Genomic DNA, 18,551 nt, shown 5'->3' with positions numbered 1-18,551 from the left:
TACAAACTTTATTATTTTTTTTGTACAGCCAATAATAATACGCAGAAAGACTTTTGCACCTGTTCTCATTGCTGTCACCACGGCAACAGTCTGTGACGAGAGAGAGAGAAAGAGAGAGAGAGAGAAGGCCGGTTGGTCCACCACATCGGTAATAACAGCAGCTGTGCTGCTCCAAATCCACGCATGAAAAATAAGGAACTTTATAAAACATGAAAAACCGAAAACAGGCTCATACCAAATAATCAAACACTGTGGCGGACAAAGGGGGGGGTCGTCGTTAAAAAGGGGGAAATAATCGCGCTCAAAGAGGCAACGAGGAGTCGTGAGTGTCATATTTGACGGACTGACTGAAGATTTGTGGACGCTGCTTCAAACCATTAAACTTCAAAACAAGTTTGAAAACTTATTATAAATAAGATCTCAGAGAGATCAAGGAGAAGCTGCTGCTTACAAAGTCAGCGCCAGTTCTCACAACAGCAGAAGAGCCGAGGTTTGTGTTACGAAGGTTGAACTAATTCCAGCATGCTTCATTTTTGTTAGGCGTGGATGCTACACAAAATGTTGTGGTTTTCATTCCTCGCATCACCTTTTCTCACCTCCGCAGAGGAAACTGATCAATCTGAGTCCAGATTAGGACTTCAGAGGATCTGCCTTCTCTTTTTTACAAGAGGCCTGAAGCTGTGCCCCAGCTCCATACTTCATACTAATACTATATTGATCTTCATACTCAATGCTGTTTTTGCATTCATAATGGAAGAAATGAAAATACTTTACAGTTTGTACAGAGACACTGCAACTTTGAAGCATCACAAATGTCCATCGTGTTTCTGGAACGATCACGTTGAAGTTTTGAGCTACAAATCTCGCTTTGCGTCAAGTTCAACAATCCACCACAGTCCCAAAACTTTGGTCTCTACGCCGACAATTAGGAGTCTACTTGACCTCGTTTAGTCCTGCGTGAGCACCCACCAAACTCCAAACCTCTGAGTAATATGTAGTAAAGAACTGGGGCACATCTTCAGAGTCAAACCCAGATCGGATCTTCTCTCGTCTAAACAATCACACTCAAAAACAGCCAGACCAAGAAAAAAAACAAAATAAAAACACATTCTCTCTACGTCCTCATTCAAAACACCCCTTAATGGAATTTTATATATATATATATTTATATATAAATTAAGGGAAACACCAAATGACACTGTCCACAATCATGTCTCCTTCTCTTTGGAAGAGAGTGGAGATTGTTTTAAAAAGTATCAGTTACACTGAGACAAAGAGCGCCCATAAAATACCTCTGATTTCTGTATTTGTAGCTACAGTGAAGATTCATCAGTCTTTTTTTTCTATGCATTCTGATGCTATGTGAAGGTACTGCTACTTTCCAGGGAAGGTACAAAATAAATAAAAGTGCTACGCCGCCCTTTAGGCGAGGATTTTTAAAGGCTTGGAGGGTGTGTAAGAGGGTGGGGGAGGGAGGTTTATTTACTTGGAGTTACAAAAGAAACGCAAAAGATTTGTACTTGGCTCAATTTGAATGTCGTTAGCTAGTTCTGCCCGTTTAGCGTGATCGTTTCTGCTCTACACGCCTCTTTTGTTTCCCCCCCATCGTCAATCAAAGCTGAAGTTTTAAGACAGGATGAAAAGCTACGGAAAAGGGTTGAATGAGCGACGCTCACAGAGTGATGGGACGGGGACAACAGAGGGGAAATAATAGCTGAGAGTGTAATGGATGTCAAGTATAAAAGGTTATAAATGAACTAAATGAAGGTCTGTAGGGAAACGCTATACACTTCATTCTGTGCTTTAGAAAAACTCCCGACCCTATATATTTTTCAGTGTCTACGTCATCTCAAATAAAAACCTTCATCGAACACCCGGCGATATCAGCGCCTTCTGAAAGCACCGGCGGCCTCCTCCAGAAAAGACACAAACCCACAGAATGAGGGAAGATATAGCAACGTGTGTGTGTGTGTAATATAATGTATGTGTGTGTACATGACAGCCACCGGTTCACACTGACTGCCGATGGACAGAGCAGACGTTAGAGAAAAGAGGGAGGAAGAGAGGCGAAGGAGGGAGGGGGAGAGAGGTGAAGCTAAGAGCAGAGGGGAGGATCCAGCCTCCTTCGCCTCTCGTTTCCTCTCGCCCCCCCTCTCCACCCTTCTCTCCTTTTCATCTCTCCTTCCTACTGTATATACAATGCCCTTTCAGTATAAGATGAAGATAAAACTTCCACTACATATCAGACATGGAGTTAAGTCTATATGAAACGCTGTGCATAACATTCCTATGACAACAGTAATGTACTGTACTAATACACATTAAATACGTTTGGTGATAATGACTATATATGGCTGAGGGAAGGGCTGGGGAAGGGGGACGCTGCGTCCACGCACACCACCCAGTTTCTCTGTCAATTTACTTCAGCCCCTGCTGCACTGAGACACATGACGCACTTGGCAAGTTTCCCACTCGTCCCCTTTTGGTCAAGCTTTTATGGAGCTATGACACTCACAAAATGTAGTAAAAGAAAAAAGTCTTTTGGACATTTAATCATTTATCTACTTCCCATTCTCCATTTCCCTCACAGCATAGGACTGCCTCGCTTTGTGTTTCTCGTATATTACCATACGCTCAGGTCACAGAACTAAGCACTGGTTAAAACCATGAATTGATTAGGGTTGTTTAAGGAACTTAAAGCACCTTTGCTTCCAAACCCAAACACAGAGGATAGAAAACACATTGTACAGAGTTACCACTGTTTTCAGTTGAGCCAGTAAGCCGCCCTGTCATATCCACTCCTCTAGAGGTTATCTCCTATGCGTGAGGGGAAAATAGATGAATAGAAGAGATAAATAGATAATAAATGAAATTATCAACCTATAGAGTTTTATTTAGACACGTTATTTAAAGCTTTAGTGCAGAACATTTGTCTCCCTCTTCTGGTGGTGAAAGTTACTACACAAACACTGTCAGTATGTGCATGTGGCCACAGTCAATCATTCACTTTTATTCCTGCTGCGTACTCTAAAGAGGAAACACCAACGGTAGTCTGTGTTTGTCTTTGCCTTCCCACGCTTTTTTTTTTTTTTTTTTAAGACTCTAACCCTTCCTCTAAATGAATTTTCTCTCTTCTTCTGGATTGTCAGAAACTTTTCTTGAGTGCTTCCTAGATTCCATTTCCTTCTTCCTGACCGCCAGAGATGATGAACTCACAGGAGCGGGAGTTACATTAGTTCACCTCTGGTTTCTCTACCACGGGCTACGCCGTGCTCCGGCTTGCTGCTTCTCCGTCTCCACTCTTCACACAGTTGTTGTTGGTTTATGCAAAGCAAATCGCTGCCGGTGAGTCAGTGCAGGGATGTCGTAGCCGAACGCAGGTTTAAAACTCAGATACAGAGAGATTTACCTGGTGCTGTTTAGCATAATCTGGACTGCGTGAACTCGTTTGTCGAGGGCTTGAATGTTCATTAATGTTTTAAGTCCTGCACTTAAATAGTATTATTCATATATTCAGTTATATGTTTTTGACTGGTCTGAAAATCTTTTATTACATTTTGTCAGTTCCTGGGCTCCAAAACTTCTCTCAGGCTCCGTGATTATTTTGTTGACAACTGAATGAAAAGGGTGAAATGTAGCAGAATGAGCCGCCTGTGCAGGGAGATAAACTTCGTTGCTTATCTTGAAGTAAGCTTAACGAGACAAAAGGAAACTTGCCAAACTCATCAACTTTTTCTCACACTCCTCGTCTCCAGACATTCCTCCTCCTCTTCGCCGTGCCCTGGCTTGATGCCCCAACGAGGTGAGGTTTTAAGGCAAGAATGGAAGGACGGGGAAAGGGTGAAGCGGGACACGGGAGGGGGGGCGGCTACCGCTGCCCTCCATTAGGAAGCTTATACGGAGATTATTTAATTGGATACTCTGCCTTTACCCCCTCTCTCTGCTCTCCTCCTCAACTTGAGGATGAGAGAAGATGCGGAGCGGCCCGAGGGCTCGATGTGGTTCAGTTCAGTTCACTTCACATCCCTTTATTTCAGTTCAGAGCAGTTCAGTTCCCCAGCCTGTAGGATACATCTGTCTTTCATCGGTTTTCTTTTTTTGTGTGTGCCTATAACCGCCTGCCAGTTTGTCTGTCTGTCACACCAGCGTGATCTCCACCTCCTCTGTCTTGTCGCTCTTCTCCTGCTGTCGGCGGGGGTGCTGTTTTGGCGGAGGAGGAGCAGCTCGCACCTGCAGTGCGGAAAGAAAACATATTTAAAGTTTAAGAAGAAAGCCAAGCAGAGATGACCTAATTTGCCTAATTTGACAAGCTGCATATTTTTTATTTCCTGCTGTGGGATGCAAACCTCTTGTAATAAACATGGGAACATTTGTGTGGAGCAGTTGAAGGAAGTTTTATTATGGATTAATCTGCCAATTCTTTCCTATGTCCTTTTCTTCATTAATTTATCTCCAAATAAAATTGCACTTGAGATAGGTAAAAAAAAAATGATTTGATACTAACAGGTCGTAGCTTCCCCGGGCCTCCTTCAGGTGTGAATCTCAGCGGCTGAGTCTGAGCAAATCCCGGAGACACTGGACTCCTGCCAGAGCTTTGATCTACAGATTGAGAGACAACATTTCAAGCAATAAGCCACGATGACACAACAATGTGAAAGAAAGTTGTGCACGAGCGTGTCTCACTGTGAGTGGACAGCGGTCCTTTGTGTGACGAGGCAGGCAGCGGGGGCTTGTGGTCCCCGTTAAGTGCGGCGGAGGGCGAGCGCGGCAGAGGAGGCGGGGTGGAGGTCTCGGGGCTGGTGAAAGGGCTGATGGGAGGTTGGTCGTACAGCGGAAGAGGTGGCAGAGACGATGGCAGCTTCAAAGATGGAGAGATCTGCGGGAAGTGACAGAAGCGGAGAAGACCCTTGATTTTAAACTTTTAAACACTCTATATACCAAAAATGAATACAGAACTGATCGTCTAATTAAAATCTTTTGACTATGAAAAGTATCTTAAACAGACACAATAAAGAAAAGTACTTCTTTGATAGTGATTTGTGTCAGACAATCTGAACATGCATGGAAATGTGCATGGAGAAATCCAGTATGTGGTGTAAACAGTACTTCAGTTGTACTATTGTAAGCTTTATGTAAAGCTGAGAAATCTTTACAACATCTGACTCTTTCACTGAACTTGATCATTCATTCATTCATCTTCTACACCCGCTTATTCCTGTTAAGGGTGGCGGGGGTCTGCTGGAGCCTATCCCAGCTGTCATCGGGCGAGAGGCAGGGTACACCCTGGACAGGTCGCCAGTCTATCGCAGGGCCAACACAGAGAGACAGACAACCATTCACACTCACACGCACACCTACGGCCAATTTAGAATCACCAATTAACCTAATGAGCATGTCTTTGGATGGTGGGAGGAAGCCGGAGTACCCGGAGAGAACCCACGCAGACGCAGGGAGAACATGCAAACTCCACACAGAAAGGCCCAGTCGGCCCATGGATTCAAACCCGGGACCTTCTCGCTGCGAGGCATCAGTGCTAACCACTTCGCCACTGTGCTGAAAGCTTATGTTGATAATTGTTTGTAAAGCACCAGTCAGCCAGACGTGAAGTAGCATATACGAAGGCATACCACAAGGCGCTGTGGCTTAGTTGGTTAAAGTGCCTGTCTAGTAAACAGGAGATCCTGGGTTCAAATCCCAGCAGTGCCTTTTCTACACAGAAAAGTATCTTGAACAGACACAACAAAGAAAAATACTTCTTTGATAGTGATTTGTGTTAGACAATCTGAACATGCATGGAGAAATCCAGTAAACAGTGCTTCAGTTGTACTGCTTTATGTTAAACTTTTCTACATAGAAAAGGCACAAAATAGAATATCCAGGAAGATCTGAAGTCTGGCAGCATAAAATATTTAAGTTGTGTAATTGTAAGTATACGCCTGGCTCTGTTACTCATCAGTTTGTGTGCGATACTAGATGTTTCAAAGAAAGAATTGGTTTCACCCATTTTAAGGGGTATCATGGATGAGGCCTTGCCAGCAACAGTACAGCTGATAAGAGGTTAGGTAGTACATTCACACTTGTTTAATTTCATGGTATTTCTCAACCCTAGAAAGTGTGTAGAGCAGTTTAAATTACTAGTGATGCCATGTTTAAATCAGGATGTGATCTTCTTGAATTCGATCCATAGCCTCTTAAACAGTCATCACAGGGCGCTGTGACTTAGTTGGTTAAAGCGCCTGTCTAGTAAACAGGAGATCTTGGGTTCCAATCCCAGCAGTGCCTCTTTTTTCTCCTCCCACAATCTTCCTACTCATGTTAATTAACCATTGGCCTTCTAACCACCAACTACATGGCTCCAAGCCTAGGAAGTCTGCCTGTGTCCATATATTCAACAAAGACTTCCTCAATTTCCGAGTGGCTGCCTCTCTGCATATTCTCAGTTTGGCAAGCTTACACAGCAGTTTCAAGTCCTAAAGCTGGTGGTAAGAAAGACGTATGTCCTTAATCTAATTCTTGCGTTTACCTCATTATCTTAGTACAAACAACTTGACTATTTCCAAAGAATGAACCAGGGTAACCAGGAAACCAATCTTCACCACATAATGCTTAAGAGACGTTAAAAGTTGTTGTGTTGTTTGTTATGTCTACAGGCCCGTTAGGAAGGGAGAGGCTGTATCCTTCCTGTTGCTAGACCTCTAATAGAGCAGCACTCAGTACCCCAGATAAGAACTTCTTTCTGTGATTGCCGTGCCAGGTTTTTATCAGAGTGCTGCAGGAACACGGCCGCTCTGATCCACTGTTTGTGAACTCTGCCCTGCTGATAGATCAACTGGACAACAGGCAGGAAGGAAGGGGAGCAGGGGTATAAAGTGGCACTACACTCAAGCCTTGGCATTTCTGCCCTGAGGAAAGACTGATAAGACCAAATGTCTAGCTGAGCTCGAGAGTGTTACCTAAGTAGGAGCATGTCACCATTTTAAATCTGCTGATGCTACATCCACCTAGCTTAATATTTGTGATTGCACGTTATATTTATTCCTGTGTGTGCGGGTGTTACCATACCTGTGTATCACCCGGCCCTCCTCCCCTGGTCTCCCCATTTTCAGTTAGGTCTTCTACAAGCACGGAGGGGAAAACGCCCACCCGTCCGTTCAGCTCCCCCTCCCAGAAGCCGTCGTCCGTCTGAGTGTCACGGCTCAGCAGGCGGATCACAGCTCCCTCGGAAAAGGAGAGCTCCTCATCAGCCTGGCCCTCGTAATCATAAAGTGCACGGACATACACCACTGCAGGAAGACAGGACGACAAAGACGGGGAGAGCGCTTAGATAAGTGTAACTCGGAAAGAATAATTATTTTCGGAGACGTGTTGTTCCTTGTCTGCTTGGCCCTCATTATCATAAAGATACCGGCGCACACAGCTGGAGTGAGGAAGATACAGAGAAGACAGAAAGACGTAACTGCAACAATAATTAGGTGACAGCATTTCTTCAGGAAGCTACTCCAAGTATTCAGGTGGAGCAGACAGAGCAATAGAGGGAGGGAGGGAGGAAATATTAGTAGAAGGAGATAGTAAAAAGAGTAAGGGTGCTAGATCACAAAATGGCAAGATAATGCTGTTTTCTAGACCTTTTCCGTTACGTAGTGAAAATGTGCTAGACCATTCATGTACAGATAATGTAGGTTTCTCTCTGGAGCCAGTTAAAGTTACATGCCATTAAATGCTTCGTGAACCATGTAGGTGTGGCTGAACATCTCTCAGAGTTACTGTATCTGCAACCTTTTTTAAAGCCTGTCGTGAATTTCTAAAGTTGATTTACTTTTGAATTAAGTCGTGGACGTGAGGATTTTTTTTTTTCTCAATGCTGGCTGCATGTGGACTTTAAACACTCACGGTATCACATTGTGTTTGGATACAGCCCACGGGTTTGTTGAAAGACTAAACCAGAGTTAAAGGTCACGGTAAAGCTCCACTCTCAATCATTACATTACACTGGCGTGCAGTGTCAGTGTTTTTTTTTTTTCTTTGCTTAGTTTTTAAAGTTTTATACAACCACTTCATTCCAATGCTTGAAACATTTTTGACTGCTAGATAAAAACGTATGAATAACTAATCAGGAGAGACAAAACTAATTGTATGAAATAATGTGTCTGCCTAAACATGACTCATTCTCTTTTTTTTTACAAAGTAACTTTGTAATTTCGCCTTAACTTACCCAGCAAACTTCAGCAGACATTTATTCTTTCCACGAACACCCTTGTTTAGCACATTAGTGTTTTCTATAGACTTCAGCAGAGCAATAAACAGAAAACTCATTTACACTGGTACAAGTGGAACTAACTAACTAACTAACTTTAATGAAACTCCTGCTCAGTTATTACAGTCATTTACTGTTACAGCGTTGACAGGATACTTACTATTCGTGTCTCCGTTGATTAAGCCAGAGTGCAGCTCCGGCTCTGTTGAATTGGACGAGGTGTGGGATCGGGCGTCGAGCGTAGCCAGAGACTGGAGCATGCTCAGTAGGCTGTTGGAGGTTGGGAACTGCAGGTACTTCTCTGGGACATAGCCCACTTGACCTGTCTTATTGCGTGCCTGGGAGACAAATGAACAGAAAATGAACAGTAGAAACGCATCGATCCAAAAAGAAAAAAAAAAAGGTGACTGATTGATAAATGTCTATATATCTCTATAGGCACCTTGACCCAGTCCTCCATGTCGCCATCCTCAATGACCTCCAACATCTCCTGTTCATCAATAGTTAACTCGTCCGGCTGAGAGGCCTGTGGAGATACACAACAAAGACTTCTTTATGAATGATTTATTTTAAAATGCTATGAATAGTGTAACACAAACATTCACATTTTGTTGTCTTCTCCTTCTGTACATGAATGTGTACACAATGAAACCGTGTGTTGCAGGTGTTCCTATCAGCAGACTACTGATATGCATGTAGGCGTGTGATCGTGTAACTGCAGAGAGTTACACGATCAAGTCTGTGTGTGTATGTGTGTGCTTTATACCTTGTACGAGTACAGGACTTTGCAGGTTAGCGGGTAGTTGCGGAGGGTTCCCGAAGGACTGGAGCTGCTATCGTCAAAAACTTCCATGTTCTCCTCACACTCTTCACCTTCCTCACGCTCCAAATCCACTGTGCCCTGCAACACATAAACAGAGCAGCAACAGCAAGATAAAGTTAAAACCTCTGATAAGTACAAGGACACAGAGCAGAATATCCACTCAGCTTTAAAGCAAAAGAGCAAAAAAACGTTCTTGTGTTGCAGATCAAATAGAGAAATACAAAATAAATTCTAGTTAAGAAGAAAAAAATAATTATAAAAACTGTCTTGTACAAACACCTTTTCTTTCCTCTTCTCCCCAATCTATACTGAGGACTACTTTCCTTTTCTTCCTGTCTCTGCTTCTCTGTCCTGCTCAGTGTGTGTACTGTAGCTTTTAGAGACAGGTGCAGAGGTACTAATGTTTCATACGATGCAGACCCTCCCTCTTTTGTTCCACGTGAATTTCACTGGCCTGCGTGGATGTCATGTGATCTACCTAGTAGAAAGATCCATCACACACATCTACTAACTGACCCGGCCAGCAACAATAGGGTGTGTGATTGTGTATGTGTGTTTGTCTATTCCTAGGTCACTGTGTTTAGTCATCAGATTTCTGTTGACACGGTAAACTCGACACCGGCGCAGAACAAAACATGTGTGTTTTGTATATGAGTTAATCTCTTTAGCCGGTCTCTTGGATATGAGAAGCTATAAGCTTCTAGAGAAATGCCAGCCATCAGGTGTGGTCTAAAGGTATTCTGTAATAAATATGGTGGTTAAGAAAACCCAACAACAAACATGTTAGATCTTTGACTTGTCATGAGTCATGTGTGAAATGTAATTGAAGCTGTGCCCCTAGGTAAAACGTCCTCTTTTAATAATTTAATGCAAGTCTCACATGAATGTGTCTTTGAAGTTTCAATAAAGCACACGTTTCAAACACTCTTGTGCACTCACACTACAAAACTAACTTTTGTGGCCTGTTAGAATCTGGAACAAACACAATCCTCAGTTCCCCCTAGACATAACAAATCATTTTGCACTATTATTTGTGCAGTGACAGAGTTTTTACTGTAAAAGGGTAGAGCTTTTGGACACGGCCATGTAGTACGTTATATGGTGGAGAGATGGCTTCAAGGTGATGGAGAACAACTTGATTTCCATTTCCACATTTTGAGGCAAGGCCATAGCAAGGCCATATTTTGGGCGACTGCATGTTTATTGTGTTACATCACTCTTATCCACTTTACTGCATGGATTTAAGGGTATACTGCATAGTTTGGGGGCCAAATCCATTCAATCCCAGAAGTGAAATGACCACTGTGTATTTCCGTAATAACCCAATAAAATGTCCCCACATCTCAGTGTGTGCACCAATACGGATGGGATGCAGACCAGTGGCAAATTTTATTGGTCCTGGAGGTAATAACTGTGAAAGTGATATTGTAATGAAGGCAGTAGCAGCCTGAGAGACTAGAGGGTTCGGGCCTCGCTGTATTTCATACCCATATTAATAAAGTTGAGTGGAGTGGAGAAATAGCCGAAGGAAGTGCCTGCTCCCTGCTCTCATGGTTTTTTCAGTGCCCTCCTCTGCAAATAATTATTCACAACCCATCCACCCTTTCTTCTTTCTGTTGCCATTGGTGACTTCTTGACCTCTTTCTAATCAGCGAGCTGCTGTTAACAATCCCCCCAACAGTTTTCCTTTCCTTCTCTCTGTCTCTTCATTTCCTCTGCTGCACCTTGCTCATAATAATGGTAATCTTTCTTTCTCGCTGCCAGTCTCTTAAGGCTCCAGTGCCTTCTGAATCAAATCAAAGGCTGTTGACCTCCTGTCATATCCTTGAACACTCAATGTGCCTCCTGGTCTCATCTTCTATTGACACACAGGCCAGATGCCGTTGTCAGTGAAGAGCAGCCAAAAGAACATCAATAACATCACACAATTTCTGACATGTCAACTATCTAAAAGGTCTGGATCGCAAGCTTGTGCACAGTGATCAAATCTGAAGGCCACGCTTTGTTTTAGCCGCCACTGCAAACATGCCACATCTCGTACTTCTTGCAGTATTCTGTGGCCTTACAGTATGTTATCTGCTGTTTTTCACAGCCCCCCACTCGTCAGTCTCACCCCAGCATCCAATTTTACTTTAGCATTATCACTCTAATGCAACTCTCTCCTCACCTCTCCCTCTCCTCTTCATCACACCACCTCTTCTTTTTCTCAGCTAATTCTATCCTTCTTCAGTAATTGTCTCCCTACCGCTCCGTCCTTCGCTGCACAACTCTCGCTATCATCCCTGCTTCTTTCCATTTATCTCTTCCTCGATCCCTCCTCCTCTCTTTCTCACACTGAACATCCCCCTCTATTTCTATCTGGCGTTAGCTGCGAGCTGCAATATCATGTGAGCAGAATGTCAAGTGATTCCAATGGAGCAGATTGACTATCTTTAGGCCGGCTGACAGACAGACAGACACACATGTCTGCTCACAAAGTCCTGTGTAGGATTACTCTCCTGGTCATGGACATGTACATCCCTCTCTGTATACCTAACGTGGAGACCAAAACGAAACCGCAAATGCACAAATATAAATGCACATAAATATCCATAACTTATAAAATCGTATTTTAAGAAAAATATCAACTAAACTCAGTTTTGACAGCACTTTCCTAACAATATACTGTATAGTGCTTTGGAAACTACAACTGCGGAAGTCCTGATCACTGATGTCTGCACAGTAAAGGCTTCTTATCTAACTCTTGGCAAGAACGCAAAAAGGGTTAATAGGGATCTAATGCCACAATTAATGAGGGAAATGAGGGTGTAATACTACCTGGAGTTCACCTCTTCAGCTTTGACATGCATACAGTATGTCCGCACACTGAAAAAGATCTATACCCAGCGAATCGCGGCATCAAAGGGTCAGGAAATACAAATTTCAAGCAGTGGGAGGACTGCATCAGTATTCCAGAGGGAAAGTGGGGCTTCTTAAGAGTCTGTAACTGGTGTGATAGATGATTAGGCAGCAGGGCCGGGGGTCAGTTATCTTGCATTTTACATCATTCTGGGAGTGATTTGTCAGGAGGACGAGTCTAGCCGGGTGGTTTTCAGTTCTAATGAAATCATAAAGAATGAAAGGTCTATGATTATGAGGCAATTTATAAAATAGTTTTGTGAAAGGTCTTAACTGTGTGCTGTGTTTTGTTAGTGCACATGAAAAAGAAAACAGTTGGTGCGGCATAAACAGTTCAGTGATCTGATAAGTGGGTAAAACAGGCAACTACGCATGCAGCACAAACAGCTATTTGTGAGGGGGGAAAGGTATTCTTCTGTTTCGCCCTGTAGGTATGAGACTTGTACTTCCCAGCCAAGTCTGAAACCGTGTTTATGAGTTAGCCTTTTGTCAACAGATTTGAATATAGCTGGGATATACAGTGTATTATGTTCTGTTTTTGTGAGAACGTGTTTGAATCTGCTGGCTCGGCTAGAAAGCAACAACAAAGGTACAGTGAGGGGAAGTGTCTCACCGACAGTGAGGGATCGTGGGAAGTGTAGTTGGCCCAACGTTCATTCTCCAACTCCTCCATCACCTACAGCATGCACAGAGAGAGTGGTGGGTTTATACACACATTTTAAACACATATACGCACACACACACACACACACACACACACACACACACACACTGCACTACAGAACATATAATTAACACGTGAAAAGATATAAATACACACGTGTATCACACACTACTTCACACTTGTCTGCATCAAGCCAGGCAGAGAAGGAGACGCCTACATAGAAACACATACAGTACAGAGTATGTGTGTGCTTTTCCAGCAATCGCTGATAAGACACACCTGGTTCATGGCGCTCTTCAGCCAGGTATCCACAGCAACCCCCACTTGCCGCAGAAGGTCCAACCGAGCTTCAGCTTTCAACTTTATTGTCTTTGGATAGAGAAGGGTTTAGAAATGTTAAAAACACAAGTGATTGGCCCACATAGCTTCCTTCTTGCAGATTATATGAGTTGTTTTTTGCTCTTAATGCGTCTTGACAGATTATAAAAAACAAAATCCCTTTATACTTGACAAGTAAAGGTAACAAATGTTTATTTTATTTTTGCTATGATGCTGAAACAATACAAATGCAGGCGCAATTATTAGCCCTTAGCGAGCACCTCTATATACACAAAGCACCCAGATGGGATCCATCTCTCATATACAATAGGTTTTTGTACAAATAGTTTTTGAACTCATGCAGAAAGATGGAATTTAAATGAACCTGAAAGCCCAGAGCAAACCTAAGCAACTCTCTTTTTGGCGTTCAGCTGCATATGCATCGTTCCCTGACACATATGAACTGAATTAACCCCAAAATGTGGTAAAGCTTTGTCACACAGTCGTCTAAGCAACAAATCATCAAAACTAGCTGTACTTTATTTTAATGAGCTGCGGACACTTCGATGTGCTGTGTTCTTTGCTAATGAGGCAATGTGATGAGGCTACAACCACCAGTCGGGAAACCCCTGAGATTTATATTCAATCTGTCTCGCTCCGCTCTCTCTTTCATCTCTGATCCTTTTTTTATTTATTTATTTTTTTCTTGCCATCTCTCAGCGTTTTCACCAGTTTTCTCTTTCATTACCTGCTCTTTCCTTCCCCATTGATGCTGACGGAGCAGATTGATAGCTTATGGCTCCACTCCACAGAGGTGTGGAGTCAAGCAGACAGACACGCTGTCAAGACGGCCTCCCAGACTTTGATCAATAAGGACCTGAGCCTCCTAAGTGTCTATGTTGATAGATTTCTTCCCTTTCTGTTAGAAGCGCCCAAGAAATACTAGAAGAAAACACCAGCTTCAACTGTTGTTGCCGGACCATAGACAATATAAAAATAGGAAAAGTTAAAATACTACAAGTAAGTGATCCTTAAAAGAACTGGCAGCTGTGCATCATTAATTTCAGAATAAGCAGCTAGTGGGGTGCGTACAGATCGCTGATGGATAGACAGCACAAACTTAGTCAAATTTTTCCACCTGAGCGACTGTAATCAATACAACTAGAACTGATGGAAGAAAGACAGAAAAATAGATGGAAAAACAGAGGCAGAGAGATACTGCAGGGAGCATATTCAGCTGTCTGTCTGTAAATGATATTGAACTATTCAGTATTACGGGATCACCTTATGTACAAAGAAATCTATTGCAGCAGATTTAAGGCATTCAGATTTTTAGTGCAATCTAAAAAGGGCTGCAACCAGGTCGCATCTGAAAAGATTACAAAAAGCCATGATATACTGTATATGAGGTATGACAATGTGAATATAAAGACGCATTGTCCATCACTGGAAACACTAATACTGTTTTATTTTAGTTTTAGTTTTTCTGATCATATTTCTCGATAGAAATTGTGTCTCGTTTAGTTTAGAGTTGATACTTTAAGTCAAATTTCCAGATCATATTAGTTTAGTTTGTTTGTGTTGAAATGTGTCTGAAAGCACGATCTACTCCCTTCTTGATGCCATGTGTAAATGAGGCCAGATTGTCTGGAGTCAATTTGAGAAAAGCCTCCAACAGCTCAGCATGGAAAAACAGCCTCTTTCGTCAATTGCTGTCTGTCTCTCTCATCCTCTTTTTAGAAAGAGGCCAACAGGAGAAAATGCTCATAATCATCTAATATCAAAATGGAGAATTTAAGATTTAACATTACTAGCACCTTCCTAATATTGTGTAGGTCTCCCTTGTGCCTCCTAAACAGTTGTGACTCATCAAAGAATGGACATGGGACTTCTGAAGGTGTCTGGTAACAGGATGTTGTTAGTGGGGGCCTTTGGGTCCTATGGGTTGAGGGGAGGGGCCCCTGTGGATCATCCCACAGATACTTGATCAGTTTTAGATCTAGTGAATTTGGAGGCCAGGTCAACACCTTGTGCGGTTTTTTGTGTGTCTCCCTGTGTCAGGCTGCATCCTGCTGGGGATGGCTGGTCTAGGTGGGTGGTACATGTCTAAGTAACATCCACATGAATGCCAGGTCCTAACGTTTCCCAGCAGAACGTTGTATTGTCACGAGATGATCAATGTTATTTACTTCTCCTGTCAGTGGTTTTAATATTGTGGCTGATTGGGGAATATGTATCACTTAAACAATCTTGTTAGAGCTAAAACTGACTCAATAAGAATAGTTTTTCTCTTGATTTCAGCTTTTGAAAGCGCCAGTGGAGCAGTAAGACAGCTTGGGGGAGAGTATGATAATATATAATTTACATACAAATCTTAGCAGCAGACTTAATATCATGTTATGGAAATGTTGGCTTATCTTTCATCACAGCCTCGATCTTGCTATGACATTGTCTTGCAGTACAAGTAATTTCAGAAAAAGTTATGCACAGTCCCTTATTTTCAGAGTATTTCATCAACCACTCAGACAGAGGCCATAAAATCAGACCAGCATTTGTAGAGCAGAGCTGTATTTATTGATCCCATTCAAAGACCAAGGGGATTCTTCTAAAGATTGAGGTCTGCACTACTAAATATTGCAAAATGGATTTAAGGCTATGAAACATCTACACTGTTATATTGCTTGTCTTGCTCGTTTTGAGTTTAGTGTGACTATTGCGAAACCAATGAAAGTTCACTTAAATGAGGACAGGCAGTTATGGAAGGCCAACTATGTTGTCAGTCTTTTGCATTTTTGCTAGCTGATGATTGCAGATATTAAGCTTCCTATGAAACCAAACTGTCATCAGAAGTGCTTCAGAAATATCTTTAAATCTACAGACTGACTTCCGCTGTATATACTAAACTTTTTAACTATTTACTGTACCAATGTTTATTCTAATTCTGGCTTTGGCTTAGTTTTCTAAAAACATGCCGATATAGCTACTAGAAGGTGCTTAATGGTGTCGCGATCACTATCCATTTAACGGTGTAATCAAATCTACATCAAGTCTTTAGTCCAGCTTTCACTCCCTTTGTAATTCTGCGATAAGAGCTTTTTGTATCAAATGAGCTCATAAAATATTCATCGTCTTAGTCAAGGTAGTGGTGGCGTACAAGAGCAAAGAATAGAAGACAGTGTGAGGTGGAGAGCATGAAACAGAGAGGAAGAGGAGAGAAGGGGGAGTGGGGTAGGGAAAACTTGATGTGGTGACATGTTTGCACTTTGCAATGAAAATCCTCCCTTTTAGTTTTGTAGAAAATTAGATCACGAGCTACTGATAGTCGCTAAATTATATTTGCTTTGTATGGTGGACTGATTAAATAGACGATATGTTTTTTTTTTCTTTAAGCAAACCTGACAGCAGGGGGTGCCAAACATGAGAAAGCCAGATCAGAAAAGTAGTGTGTAGGCAAAGAGGCAGTTGCAGGCGCAGTGGGGCTGAGAAAGCGATCGAGCAGAGATGTCGGGACTTTCGGGAGTGAAAATAGACAGACTTGAGTGGAAGGAGATAGGAGAGGATGATGCAGTGTTCTCATTCACTGTGTGACAGGCGGAATCTGCGAGAATCAATACATAAATGAAACATATCTCTGCAAGTGGCATGGCTGAGGAGTGCAGAAGGGAAAGTGATGAGAAAGAGGCAGATAAGAAGTGGAAGGCGGAGGAGTTTGGGCAAAAAGTTGGAAGAGAAAGAAGTCAGAGGAAAAAGTCTATTATTAGATTGGATAGTTTGGAATCTGAACATTCACATCTAATATCCACATTTTAAATATGAGATAAACATTGTGGCTCAGATTTCTGTGTTTAAACCTATAAAACCGAGCACAATGTACGGAAATGGATGGGTGAATAAATGATTTGTCATCCTACGATGCGGAATGTGTACTGATGAGGTTGGTTAAATGCATGCTGATGAGCAGACTAAAAGCAAACTGCCACCATATGCATTCAAATAATGAAAACAAGTAGCCACTCAGCCCTAAGACCGGGGAGCAGGTAGCGGCATCTTATTCGCCAGGCTAATGCTGCGCTGATGATACAGCAGGGAAGCGAGTTCACAAAGTGCATGTTGTTGAAACATATGGTGAATTTGCGTCAGTGTGTAACTGAGATTTTACAGTGTATATTTTAGAGGAGAAAACATCCCCAAAGACAGTGAAACAATGAAAAGTAGGCTTCACAAACAGCTCATTAATAATGCAATGAAAAACTCCAGCTGTTTGGCTATCACATCGCTTCTTTCCTTAGTCCTTTCTTTCTTATTTTTTGTGCACCTATTGTGCAGACCGAATGTCTATACAGTATATTGTATAGTGAAGGTTTGTTGGAGATAAATCTATTGATATTTATCTTTATATCCTCCACAAGATAGCAGAGGTTGGAGTCTAGCCGAGGCAGCGCATAAACTGAACAAGAAGAGGTGACAGGTTTGTCACATTCACACATTTTAGTTTTTATAATTCACCTGACGTTGCATATCTTTGGACTGAGGGGGGAAAACAAACGAGGAAACCCATGTAAACAGAAGGACTGCGCAAACTTCACACAGAGAGGCCTGAGTTTAAACACAGACAGTCATTGTTGACAATCTGAGACACAGACCTCAGCTTTGCGCATGTTTTCTTTGGTGTCTTCAATCTTCAGCTCCAGATCTAGTCTGCCCTGCTCCGTGGGAGGCAAGCCATGGCTCTCGCACTCCTCCAGAGACTGACAAGAACACACGCAAACACACAATCTGATTAGAAAAATGGGCGTGTGTGTTTTTAAATTATCAAATTATCACATTACATTTCTAAAATAGCTTTTTGTGACAAAGGTATGCGTGCGTGTGTGTGCCTCCTACTCTCTTGTAGTGAATGATGTTCTTGTGCTCTCTGGCCACTCTGGTTGCCCATTTCCTGGCCTCCTTGTTCAGACTGTGCTCCTCCGTCGTGCCCGTCTCCGACTCCAGCTGACGACTCTAATATAGACAAGGACACACGCGCACACCAGGGTAAACACACACACACGCATAAGAACATTGTCAGCGGCAACAGCTCAAGGTGTGTGTTATGCAGAGGCTGTTAATTAAACTAAAGCAAGTGTGTGAGAGAGATTGTTTCCTTCTCACATAATTAAAACGGCGTGTGTTGCAAAGCTCTATTGTTATCCTCGCTGAACGAAATGCTGCTATTAAAGCCACATGTGGAGGACTTGGAGTGTGTGAGAACACGTGTGTGTGTGTATTTGTGTGTACTACGAAGTGGGAGAATAGGAGATGCATGGCAACAGCCCATTTTTGCATGTGACTTTTTTCTTGTTTCCTTCATTTTCTTTTCTTTTTTTTTTTTTTATCATACAAAAGAAAATATGCAGTCTCCCTAAACAATCTGCTTGGCTTTCCAATAAAATTCACTTCGATGGTAACCATGTGGCTTTTCTTCTTCTTCAGAGACTAATGTATTAAATCTGTCCCTCAGTTAAACCACTTACCAATGACATCATTTCATAATTTTTAACATTGTTACTTAAAGCCCTAAAAAACTTTCTCAATGAACTTCTTTATGAGAGTTG

The 18,551-nt window shown here is 42.3% G+C and overlaps 1 protein-coding gene across 1 annotated transcript in view; it reads right to left on the bottom strand.

The window, feature by feature from the left end:
* Positions 1 to 13: 13 nt before the first annotated feature.
* Positions 14 to 18,551, bottom strand: part of fchsd2 (FCH and double SH3 domains 2) — a 57,414-nt gene continuing 38,876 nt past the window's right edge. The window contains exons 11-21 of the mRNA XM_084558091.1: positions 17,842 to 17,958; positions 17,601 to 17,705; positions 12,919 to 13,008; positions 12,589 to 12,651; positions 9,021 to 9,155; positions 8,697 to 8,780; positions 8,415 to 8,592; positions 7,063 to 7,283; positions 4,684 to 4,876; positions 4,505 to 4,599; positions 14 to 4,230 (exon numbers count right to left, since the gene is read on the bottom strand). Coding sequence (XP_084414217.1) covers positions 4,138 to 4,230; positions 4,505 to 4,599; positions 4,684 to 4,876; positions 7,063 to 7,283; positions 8,415 to 8,592; positions 8,697 to 8,780; positions 9,021 to 9,155; positions 12,589 to 12,651; positions 12,919 to 13,008; positions 17,601 to 17,705; positions 17,842 to 17,958 — 1,374 coding nt within the window. The 3' untranslated portion in view covers positions 14 to 4,137. The remainder of the gene's footprint in view (positions 4,231 to 4,504; positions 4,600 to 4,683; positions 4,877 to 7,062; positions 7,284 to 8,414; positions 8,593 to 8,696; positions 8,781 to 9,020; positions 9,156 to 12,588; positions 12,652 to 12,918; positions 13,009 to 17,600; positions 17,706 to 17,841; positions 17,959 to 18,551) is intronic.

The sequence above is a fragment of the Chelon labrosus genome, assembly GCF_963514085.1.
Source record: "Chelon labrosus genome assembly, chromosome: 13".
NCBI classification, from domain to species: Eukaryota; Metazoa; Chordata; class Actinopteri; order Mugiliformes; family Mugilidae; genus Chelon; species Chelon labrosus.
The sequence above is the reverse complement of the archived record's forward strand: the minus strand, read 5'-3'. Positions and strand labels throughout refer to the sequence as shown.